The sequence below is a fragment of the Vipera ursinii genome, assembly GCF_947247035.1.
Source record: "Vipera ursinii genome assembly, chromosome: 10".
Classification (NCBI taxonomy): Eukaryota; Metazoa; Chordata; class Lepidosauria; order Squamata; family Viperidae; genus Vipera; species Vipera ursinii.
This window is the reverse complement of record NC_139520.1, coordinates 1,464,635-1,477,185: the sequence shown is the minus strand read 5'-3', so window position 1 is coordinate 1,477,185 and position 12,551 is coordinate 1,464,635. Positions and strand designations below refer to the sequence as shown.

At 44.2% G+C, this 12,551-nt stretch overlaps 1 protein-coding gene across 1 annotated transcript in view; it reads right to left on the bottom strand.

Moving 5' to 3' along the window:
* Positions 1–12,551, bottom strand: part of HYDIN (HYDIN axonemal central pair apparatus protein) — a 358,209-nt gene that overhangs the window by 141,248 nt on the left and 204,410 nt on the right. Inside the window, exons 41-42 of the mRNA XM_083370240.1 lie at positions 6,076–6,320; positions 4,960–5,097 (exon numbers count right to left, since the gene is read on the bottom strand). Of these exons, the coding sequence (XP_083226366.1) occupies positions 4,960–5,097; positions 6,076–6,320 (383 nt within the window). The remainder of the gene's footprint in view (positions 1–4,959; positions 5,098–6,075; positions 6,321–12,551) is intronic.

The following is a 12,551-nucleotide window of genomic DNA, read 5'->3' as shown; positions in this document are numbered from 1 at the left end:
AGACCCTATACCATTCTGGACAAACATCTGTCCAATCTCTTCTTAAAAATCTCCAATGATGGAGCACCACAACTTCTGAAGGCGTTCCACTGATTAATTGTTCTCACTGTCAGGAAATTTCTGCTTAGTTCTGGGTAACTTTGATTAGTTTCCATCTGTTGCTTCTTTTCCTGTCTTCCATCTGTTGCTTCTTTTCCTGTCTTCTGGTGTTTTGTAGAATAGGTTGACTTCTCTCTTCTTTGTGGCAACCCCTGACATATTGGAACACTGCTATCATGTCACCCCTAGTCCTTCTCTTCATTAAACTAGATATACCCAATTTTGTAACCATTCTTCATATGTTTTGGTCTCCAGCCCACTAATCATCTTTGTTGCTCTTCTCTGCACTCTGTCAATGCTGCAAACATTGGATGTTTTTGCTCTGACAATATAAGAAGCAGCCTTTTCCTTTAAATTTTTTTGCTCTTAGAATTAGATGAAGCTGGGGGGAGGAGAATGCTACCCCGGTTCTTTTTAATAAGATAAGAAACAGTGCATTATAGAACGGAAGTGAAGCTTTGCCTTGTAAACTGATTGGAGAATGTGATTTATGACTGCTAATTTGGAGGAGGGAGCTGTGCCAGATATTAGGTGCTGAAGGGAGGGGAATTCAGATTTTGGGATCCATCCATGCTGTGCCGATGCTTTGTTCTTCTTATTATAGACTTTTTAGAATAAACAATGCCTGAAGATTCTTTGAAGTGTTTCATTAGTCAGAACCATGACATCATGCCAAAATCTACTTTCTTTTCAAACAACCTGGAGTCCTGAGCTCAAGCTGCTGTCTCTAGCCTTGAGAGAAGCTGGCAAAGATTCAGGGGAAAAACTCCATCATGGGAAAAGAGAAACTGCTCGAAGACGGTGACCTAGCAGCTACTGACACCCCAGAGGAGGAAGCAACAGATAGCATGCTATGGGAAGATGAGTTTTTGCAGGACTCCCAGTTGGAGGTGGGACCCAAGCAGTTAGGAGAGCTTATCTGGTCATCAGGCTGGAACCACTCCTCGAGACTGCCTTGCTGCTCTCAAAGACTTCAAAAGCAGAATGGTGGAGAGCTACCAGATCATCTGCCACTGAGAATTTGGGTGAGTGGAAAATCCTGTCTGCAGACCAAACAGCCCTCCAGCCCCAGGAATCCCCTGCCAGGCCATCCAGCCCTACAGAGACAGTGAACCCCACCCTGGGGCCCCTGCAGCAATGGGAGGTTTGGGAACCCCCGCAAGTGGAAGGCCAACAACCTCTGAGCTTGCCACAGCTAATAGAGAACTTGCAACAGCTTGGGGTGGTGCAGAAGCCTGGAGATCAACAGCTGGTGGGAGGACGACCACAGCAAGATTGGTCACTGCCCCTGAATGTACAGCAACCGCTGAGGGGTCCACAAATCAGGGAGATCCAGCAGCAATCCCTAGCCATCCAAAATCATTGAGGGGCCTACAGCAGCAGTGGGCGTGGCCACAGGCCATGAATGTGCAACCCCTGGGCATACATCAGCAGTCAGGATGGGATCAACAGCTATTCATGCTATCCCTATTCATGCAGCTGATTAATGAGGTCCTACATGATCACTTATACAAAGGGGTTCTGGTGTATCTTGATGACATCTTGATATACAGCACAAATATGACTGATCATATAAAGCTAGTGAGAGAAGTGTTAAAGAAACTATTGAAGGCCAAGCTTTATGCCAAATTGTCGAAATGTGAATTTCACCAGACCCGATTCTACGGCCTCATTGGCTACAGAATTTCCAATGAGGGCGTAGAAATGGACCCAGCCAAAGTGAGAACTATAATTGAATGGCAGCCCCCAAAGACTTGCAAACAACTTCAGAGCTTTTTAGGTTTTGCTATTTTTTATCGCCAATTCATCCCCTCCTTTGCCGAGATTGCCCTACCCCTTACAGAACTACTCAAAACAGGCAAAGGAGGAGGGAAGCCATGATCAGGCCAACCACTTGTTTGGATGATGAGCTGTCAAACTGCTTTTGAGAATTTAAAAAGACTATTTACTGCTGAACCCATGCCCAGGAGAGCCCTTCGTAATCCAAGCTGACGCCAGTGACATTGCAGTCAGAGCTGTATTACTGTAAAAGAACAAAAGTGGAGTCCTACAACCCTGTGCCTACACCTCCAAAAAATTCACTGAAAGCAAGAGAAGATGGCCAATCTGGGAGAAGGAGGTATTCGCCATTATGTGGAGCCTGTTAAACTGGCAACAGTATTTAGAGGGGAGCAAGGTACCATTTGAAGTATGGACAGATCACAAAAACCTAGAGGCACTGAAGACCCCCTGAAAATTGTTCCCAAAACAAGTGCGGTGGGCACAGTACTTTAATCGTTTCAACTTCATTTTAAAGTACATACTGGGTGGGAAAAACTTCTTAGCTGATGTGCTGTCCGGATTGCCCCAGTACAAAAGCAAACACAAAGAGGTCAATGAGGCAATTATCCCCAATTCACAACCTGCGGCACAACTCACACCTCACAGAACCCCTAATCCTGACAATCCAGGAGCGAAGAAAATAAAATGAGAGCTCCTCACCAATCAATGGTTCAAAGATAATCAAACCTCCTTAACATGCAGGGATGGTTTGGCATACAAGGGCGGGGGGAACTGTATCTGCCCGAAGGCCTCCGTCTCAATGCTCTCAAACACAGCCATGATGTAAAACAGGCTGGACACTTAGAATATTTAAAAACTCTACACCTCATCCGCCATCAATTTTGGTGGCCGGAGCTAAAATGAGATGTGGAAAACTATGTCAGGAGTTGTGCCGTATGTGCCACCATGAAAAGAATTCCAGGGAAAACCCCTGGGTTACTGTAGCCGGTGGCAGACTCTTCTCAACCATGGGAAGAAATAGCTATGGACTTTATTGTAGACCTACCCAAAAGTAGAGGAAATACTGTCATCTGGACCTGTTCTTGCAGCAGGCTCATTTCATCGCCTGCAAAGGACTCCCATCTGCCCAACGACTAACTAAATTGTTCCTGAAAAATATCTACCGGCTGCATGGTGCCCCTAAGCAAATAATTTCGGATAGAGGAGTGCAGTTCACAGAGAAATTTTGGAAGAGTTTTCTTAAATTAATTGGATCATCTCAAGGCTTATCATCTGCTTTTCATCTGGCCACCAATGGGGCTGCAGAATCTGCTATCAAAATGGTGGAGCAATATCTCAGATGTTATGTTTCCTACCAACAGACAAACTGAACTGACCTCCTCCCTTTCGCCAAGGTGGCTTACAATAATTCTGTTCCCAGCAACACTGGCTACACGCCTTTCAGAGTAGCCATAGGAAAAGAGTTCAGCCTAATGCCTGACTACCCTCAGGTGTCCTCCGCTACCCAGACACTTGATCAATGGGTGAGGGGGTGGGAAGAAGTTTGGAGAAACACAAAAATGGCATTAAAGAAGACTTCTGAGACTTATAAAAAACAGGCTGATAAAAAGAGGGCTCCCCAAAGAACATTCCAAGTTGGGGGAAAGGTTTATCTGTCGACTAAATATTTACTCCTCAAATCACCCAGCAAGAAATTAGGACCAAAATTCTTGGGGTCTTTCTGCATCGTAAAGATCATCAACCCTGTCACAGTAGAATTAAAACTCCCTAGGCTTTTAGGGAAAATTCACCCTGTCTTCCATTGCAAATCCTGCAGCTGCAACTCAGGAAAGTTGGTGGACTTCCTCACACAAACTACTCACTCCAGGTCCTTCCACCACATTTCTAAAGGGTTATGCTCAGGCCTTGGACTTGGCCATTCTAAAACATGACTTCCTCCTGCTTTGATCATTCTTTGGTCATACAGCTGGTATGTTTTGAGTTGTTCTCTTGCTGTATGACTTTCTCTTGAGCTCCAGTTCATGAACAGATACCCTGGCAATTCCCTGTAGAATTTGTCATACAATCCAGAATTCTTGGTTTCATCAAAGATGGGAAGCTGTCCTGGTCCAGAGGCACATTCCTCTTTTGCCAAACCATGCTGCTTTTCATTCAAGTCAAAAATGATCTATTCTGGTTTTATCTGTCCTCAGAACATTATTTCAATAGCCCTCTAGCTTATTGCATTGTTTTTCACAAAATATAGATGGGCAGCAATGTTTTTTTTTTGGACAATAGTGTTTTTTTCCTTGCAATCTGCTATGTATACTATTGTTGTTCAGGGTCTTCCTGAGAGTCTCATGAACTCTGGCATTTCCAATCTTGCAATACTTGAGGGGTTGTCACTGAGAAGAGGGGGTTGACTTATTCTCCAAAGCACCTGCAGGTAGAACTAGAAGTAATGAGTGGAAAATTGTTAAACAGAGATCCAACCTTGAACTAGGTAGAAATTTCCTGACAGAGAGAACAACTAATCAGTGGAATGGCTCACTTTCAAAAGTTGTGGGTGCTCCATCACTGGAAATTTTCAAGAAGAGGTTGGACAATCACTTCTCTGAAATGGTATAGGATCTCCTCTTTCAGCCAGGGACTAGAAATCCTCCAGGATCTCTTCCAATCCTATTATTTTATGTTCTATGTTCCAACTATGCACCAACTAGCCTTTAAGTAAAGCAAAGCAATGAAATAGGAAATGTTTTTATAATAAATAAATAAATAAAGCTCCACCCAAGAAACTGAAAAAGGAATAGAATAGAATAGAATAGAATAGAATAGAATAGAATAGAATAGAATAGAATAGAATAGAATAGAATAGAATAGAATAGAATCTGGGAGGAACCTTGGAGGTCTTCTAGTCCAGCCCCCTGCTCAAACAGAAGGACCTATACCATCTCAGACAAGTGACTGTCTAGCCTCTTCTTAAAAATCTCCAGTGATGGAGCACCCACAATTTCAAAAAGCTCAATTGGTAATTTATAAATATTGCTATGAGCTATTGTGCCTGACACTCCCTTGGTTTCTCCTTCTGGCTACAATTACCTGCATCCTCTCTGAAAGAATCTCCACCAATAGATCATCTGGAAGGACGCAACTCATCAGACCATAATCCCCAACCCCACTGGCACTGACACTCAGGCGTCGCTGGAGCGGAGCACTGGGAATAGGGCTGGAAGGCACCTGGGAAGGCAGTTAGAAAATTAACAGATCAGTTAGGAATTAGTGCTAAAAAGTTTAGAAATTCACTTTTTGTAATTAACAATTAAATATTTTACTGTGCTGTATTACCTGTTTTGTCATATGTTACAATATGCTATCTTAATGGAAAGATTAATTACTCTTTCTGTTTTGATTACAGAAGAGCAATATTTCAGCAAGACCCCAAAAGAAAGGAATAAAGAAGTAGGTCACAGATGGAGACAGTATTGTCTGCAAGAAAACAAGCAAGCTCAAAGAGCATCAAGGAACCCTTGTGTCAACCCTGAGCTACAAATATTCTCCTTTATTAATACAAGTACCTCTCACTGGCAGATGTTATATGTTAGATATAGTAAGGAGTCAAAAGGAATTTAGAAAAACTAAACCAGGAAATGATCCAATCACCTGATAGATCAATTAAAGAAAATCTCTACAAACTAATTGTTGGTATTTAGATGTCATGCAGACTGTCAAGCAGCAGTTTAATTGTTAAGCACCTCATTATCCATTTCAAATGGGGGGGGAAAAGATGATGTGGCTTCCACTGAGAGCTGGTATTTGCAGATATTTTACTACTCAGTTAGTGAACTGTCTTACAGTTGGCCCTTGCTTACTGACTACTCGTTCAATGACCATTTGAGGTTACAATGATGCTGAAGGAGACTTATGACCAGCATTCAGACTTGTTGCAGGTGCAGCATATCTGCATTCACTTGATTGTGCTTGGGGCATATGGCAACTGGGGCTCATTTGCAACAGTGCCTCATAGCTACGTGAGCCCCAGTTGCAACCTTTGGAGAAGTGAAGTCAGTAGAAAAGCTGGCAGGAAGAGTTAAGGTGCAGTCACTGGATGTTACACTCAATAAGCCCCGAGATTCACTTAAGTACTGTGCCAGTTCTCGACAGAGGTTGCTGGTCCAATTATGGTCAAATGAGGACTATTTGCCCATGGATTTTCACCTGGGATCCTGGCTGATCTGACTGTTGAGGCGGCGGCGGCGGTTGTTGCTGCTGCTGCTTCAGGGACAGGTGGCTTTCCGGCTTGCCTTTGGCTGTGGCGGTGCTTCCTCGGTAGCCCCGGGAGACGTTGGAGAGGGGCCCTGTCTTGGACTCAGAGCTTTGCTGGCTGCCATTCGAGGTGTGCTTGGCCAAAGCCTCGGTGCTCAGCCGGGTGCCCAGAGTGAGGGCCGGCTGCCCCTCTGTGCCTTGGAAAAAAAGTGTGGAGGGGAGGAACAAAGCTAGAAGGACGAGTACAAGAAAAGGTTTATTCTTCCTTGCTGACAGGCAGGAAAAGCATTTATTAGGGCTTTTCTTATTTTGCAACTTGTCTGAGAAAAAACAAGTCTCTGAAAGAAATGCCCTTTGTTGCAGCCATGACCCACTTCCACATCACTATATTATTGACCCATATTTTTGTGCTTTAAAGAAGGAAGGACCCACACACACACACACAAACACACACACACACACACACACACACTCACACCTGATTAGGAACCTATGGATTGAAACATCTGACTCTAATTTCCCCTTCAAATGAACTGGTGAACTAATGAACCTAGAATTTTCAGATTTTTGCTACACACAAATACTTAGCTTTGAAGCTTCTCTTCAACTTAAAAATTAATGAAATATTTAAGAAATGGGAAAGCCAGATCTAGCGTCCCTTTGTCCCTCAGATGCCAAGTAGCTGTTGAATGTGATGAAAACCAGTCCCCGGTTTTTTCAGCGGAGCAGTTGGAAGATTCGGAATGCCGAATCCTTCGGCTGAAATTTCTTTTTGTTGGGGACCCTAAGGGACCAGAACCCACCCTGAAGGGGTGGAATGAAGGAAGGAAATCCCAGGGACTTAGGAGAGATGGTAGTCTCTCCGAACAGTCCAGGAGAAGCCTCCCAGAAACCAACCAGGCACTGAGCTTACATTCCTTATTTCCTCCTTTGTTCTTAACTGACAGTTTAAGAGATAGAGTTCAGAGAGAGAGATAATGCAGGAAACAGGATACAGACCCAATAAGCAAAATAAAGGATTACACTGTAGCGAATAAAGGAAGTGAAAGTAATAGCCCTGCAGGCACATCCCCCCTCCCCCTTGGAAGTATGGCAAAACCCAGGAAAAGGTGGAACGAAATAGAAATGAAAAAAAATAGGAATGGTTTTTGACACGCCGTACTCAGCGTGTGGTCCTCAATGGAACTGCATCTACATGGAAGGAAGTATGTAGTGGGGTGCCCCAGGACTCTGTTCTGGGCCCAGTGCTCTTCAACATCTTCATCAATGATTTGGATGAGGGGATAGATGGGGAACTCATCAAATTTGCAAATGACACCAAGCTGGCAGGAATAGCCATTACTCCAGAAGACAGGCTTAAGATACAGAAGGATCTGGACAGATTCGAACACTGGGCACTATCTAACAAAATGAAATTCAATTGTGAAAAAAGTAAGGTTCTGCATTTAGGCAGGAAAAATCAAATGCACAGGTATAGTATAGGTGGTACCTTGCTTGATAGTAGTAACTGTGAGAGGGATCTCGGAGTCCTAGTGGACAATCACTTAAATATGAGCCAGCAGTGTGCTGCAGCTGCCAAAAAAGCCAACACAGTGCTAGGCTGCATTAACAGAGGGATAGAATCAAGATCACGTGAAGTGCTAATACCACTTTACAATGCCTTGGTAAGGCCACACCTGGAATACTGCATCCAGTTTTGGTCACCATGATGTAAAAAAGATGTCGAGACTCTAGAAAGAGTACAGAGAAGAGCAACAAAGATGATTGGGGGACTGGAGGCTAAAACATATAGGGAACGGTTGCTGGAATTGGGTATGTGTAGTTTAATGAAGAGAAGGGTGAGGGGTGACATGATAGCAGTGTTCCAATATCTCAGGGGCTGCCACAAAGAAGAGGGAGCCAAGCTATTCTCCAAAGCACCTGAAAGCAGGACAAGAAGCAATGGATGGAAACTAGTCAAGGAGAGAAGCAACCTAGAACTAAGGAGAAACTTCCTGACAGTTAGAACAATTAACCAGTGGAACAACCTGCCTCCAGAAGTGGTGAATGCTCCAACACTGGAAGTTTTTAAGAAGAGACTGGACAGCCATTTGTCTGAAATGGTATAGGGTTTCCTGCCTTAGCAGGGGGTTGGACTAGATGACCTCCAAGGTCCCTTCCAACTTATTATTATTATTATTATTATTATTATTATTATTATTATTATTATTATTATTATTATTATTATTATTATTATTATTTTATTATTATTATTATTATTATTATCCTGCCTACCCTTAAAAATAGGAGAGATCCACCTGTAGAGAAAACAAAACAGGTATAGAGGTTAGTCTGGCTTGTTGGGATATTCTGTATGAAACTTATTTAGCAGTTAGGGTGCTCTGATGTGACATTTATGGACCCACTCATTTTGTGAGGAGGGAAGGTGTTTCCAGGCTACTAGGTATTGAGTTGCCCCATGATATTTCCTAGAATCTAAGTTTTCTTTTATCTCAAAGTGTTGTTCTCCTTCAACCATGAATGGAGGTGGTGGTGGAGGGGGGAGTTTTGGCCTTAAGGGCGACTGTTGTTCTCTTTTCAAGAAGCTGCAGTGAAAGCTGCGAATCTAGGAGGACTCCCAAGTTGTGAGCCCTATCTACGGGGGGTAATAACTCACCCCCCATAGAAAGAGATGGGATATCCTGAATATCCCGAGATGCTGGTATGCACAGCCACTCAGTCTTGTCAGGGTTGAGTCGAAGCCTGTTCCTCCCCATCCAGACCCGAACCGCCTCCAGGCAGTGGGACATCACGTCGAGGGCATCACTGGGGTGGTTTGGGGTCGAAATAAAAAGCTGGCTATCATCAGCATACTGATGATACCCAACTCCAAAACCACGAATGATCTCACCCAGCGGTTTCATGTAGATGCTGAACAGGAGAGGTGAGAGGACCGACCCCTGAGGGACTCCACAAGCGAGAGGCCTCGAGGTCGACCTCTGCCCCCCTGCCAACACCGACTGCGAACGTCCCAGGAGATAGGAGGAGAACCACTGAAAAACCGTGCCTCCCACTCCCAATCCCCTGAGACGCCGCAGCAAGATACCATGGTCGATGGTATCGAAAGCTGCTGAGAGGTCTAATAGGACTAGGACAGAGGAATATCCCCTGTCCCGGGCCCTCCAGAGATCATTCACCAGAGCGACCAATGCCATCTCCGTGCTGTACCCGGGCCTGAAGCCCGATTGGTACGGGTCTAGATAATCCGCTTCATCCAGAATCAGAGGGAGCTGATGTGCCACCACACTCTCAATAACCTTCGCAAGAAAGCGAAGGTTGGAGACCGGACGAAAGTTATTTAACACAGCTGGGTCCAAGGCAGGCTTCTTGAGGAGAGGTCTCACCATCGCCTCCTTCAAGGCGGCGGGGAAACTACCCTCACTCAAAGATGCAGATATAACCGCCTGGAACCAGCTCCGTGTCCCCTCCCGAGCCGCATAAACCAGCCAGGAAGGGCACGGATCCAATAAACATGTGGTGGAGCTCAGCCTCCCCATAATCCTGTCCACTTCCTCCAGTGTCACAGGATCAAACTCATCCCAGATAACATTGACAAGACCACCCGTGTCCCAATCGTCAGACTCTGCCCAGTCGGAGTCCAAACCGGTCCAAATCCGAGCGATTTTGTCCGACAGATGTTGACTAAACTCCTTGGCACAACCCTGCAAGGGTTCCTCCCTCTCACCTCCTGATTAAGGAGGGAGCGGGTCACCCTAAACAGGGCGGCCGGGCGATTATCTGCGGACGCGATAAGGGTAGCGAAGTGGTTAGACCTCGCCACCCTTATCGCTGCGAGATAAGACCTAATACAGGTTCTTAGTCGCAATCAGTTGGATTCGGATCAGCTGGACCTCCAACGGCTGTCTAGGCCCCGTCTCCAACGCTTCATCTCCCAGAGCTCCGTGAAAACCATGGAGCTGGCTGGGATCTGCACCGGGTCAGGGGCCACAAGGGTACAACTAGGTCAAGTGCCTCCATGGCTGCCCTTTCCCAGGCTTCCACTAAGGCATCCGCCGAGCTGTGAGCAAAGGAGGCAGGTGGGGACCCCAGCGCTGCCTGGAACCTTTCAGGGTCCATTAAGCGCCTGGGGCAGAACCATCTAGTTGGCTCAACACACCCACGGTGGGGAGTGGCAAAACGGAAGACCAGCCGCAGATGATGATCGGTCCATGACAGGGGCATAACAAATGAGATCGGCTGTCTCAGCCTCCTCATCGGGATGCCCAAGTTCCCCAGTAGCGTTGGTCTAATGAGGCAGCGGGTGCAGCCAGAGTCTATTAAGGCTTTTACTTTGACAGCTTCGGGCATGGAGGGAGCTAATATAGTCACTGTCTTGAGGATGGGCATGATGGGTCCACTTACCAGGGGTTCACCTTCTGAGTTGTTGTCTGAGGTATCTGCCACCCCTGTGGTGTAGGCCTGAGTTCCCTGCCCACGCGTGGCAGATGGTGGGGACTCTATAGCCTCTGTTGCCTTCATGGTGGGTTCTCGTAGCTTGGCTGGGGACTTCCCCGATTTTCTGGCCGGTGATCGGTCTGGGTTACGTGGAGGGACTTTCGAGCAGCACCAATGCCTCAATCTGCCACTTCAGACTCATCTGGTGTTTTATCCAGTTTTAGACTATACCTATTGTATTTTTATTGTCAGGTCAGTATTGTCAGGTCAGTATGATTCAGTTTTTTGAAAATAGCTTGTTTTTGATATACTGCCTGTAAAACTAGCCAGACCTTGGTCGCCCATTGATTGCATCATGGATTGTGATGTATTGCTATGTCCTCTTGTGATGGTTCTGTTTAGTTTTGTTTTATTTGGATGATTGATTTATGTGTGGCCTTTGACTGTAATAAAATAAAAAAGTATTTAAAAAGTTTTCCTATTTCTACTGGATACGCTGACTTTTATCTAAAAAGAAAAGAAAGAAACTTTGAGAAAATATTATAAAAACGGGGGGGGGGACTTAAAAAGTTTTAAACAGCATTGATGACATCTTGTGATGAAGTTTGGTATTACAACTTGTTATTGCCTAAAAGAGACTTGGCTTGAAACCCCAACTTCAGATAAAACTCTTTTGAATGAGAAACTCAGCTGTAAAGAGAACTTCTGGGTGTCATAACTGGCCTGCTTGAACTATGAATGTAAACCTTTACTGACTTTCAGAGTTATATGTGGGAAATTGCTTTCCTATCTCAGGGCAGCTTACAGTCTAAGCACAAATCAATGTGCTTAGCAATAGCCTTCATTCTATGTATATGCCTGCTTATTAGGGCTTTCACACCCCCCCCCAAGCGGCTAGCCCTTCAAAGAATGGCAACTAAATGGTCTCTCTTATTTCCAAAAATATATATATAAAAATAGAGGGAGATCTATTTGATGATCTAAAAGCACTGAGATGGAAGGCTAGTTGACAAAGGAAGAAAGCCAGAATAAGGCTGAAGAAAATAGGGGGTTTGATTTATTAGAGGGGATTTCATAGTACTAGTTAGAGGGTTAAAGGGAGAACTTGAGATAAGGGCAATTTTGGTCATTAAATTTGAAATATTTGTAAACTAGATGAAAATAAGGATTCTATTTGTTTAATATTTAAAAATTAAACCCAAAAGGAAAAAAATATGAATATGTTTGATTTATTGATTAACCCAGACAATATATATAATGGTTTTCATTTATTAAAGGGGATACTATATTATTAATTAGATAAATTAATATGGTGGGAAATAGATAAGTTTTAGGAAATAGAACAAGACTATATTCAAATAGGGACGCGGTGGCTCAGTGGGTTAGGACGCTGAGCTTGTCGATCAGAAGGTCGGCAGTTTGGTGGGTCGAATCCCGAGTGCCGCATAACAGAGTGAGCGCCTGTTACTCGTCCTAGCTTCTGCCAACCTAGCAGTTCGAAAGCACGTAAAAAATGCAAGTAGAAAAATAGGGACCACTACAGTGGGAAGGTAACAGTGTTCCGTGCGCCTTTGGCATCTAGTCATGCCGGCCACATGACCACGGAGACGTCCTCGGACAAGCGCTGGCTCTTCGGCTTTGAAACGGAGATGAGCACCAGCCCCTAGAGTCGGAAACTACTAGCACGCATGTGCGGGGGAACCTTTACCTTTTTATATTCAAATAGATAAGATGTGAATTTTGAATATTAGATTCTGTTATGAATTGAGATAAGGGAAACTTTGGTTACCTAAAGTCTCAAAATTATAAATATCAAATGTTAAATTTGAATATTGATGGAAAACTAAAAATTGGGAAAAATCAGTATCAAGACATTGATTGTCTATAAAGATTGAATGTAAAAGTAATTAAGATATGTATAAGCTAAAAATTTATTGATAAATGTAATAATGATGTTTTTACTTAGTTGATATAATAACTGTATTAACTTAAAT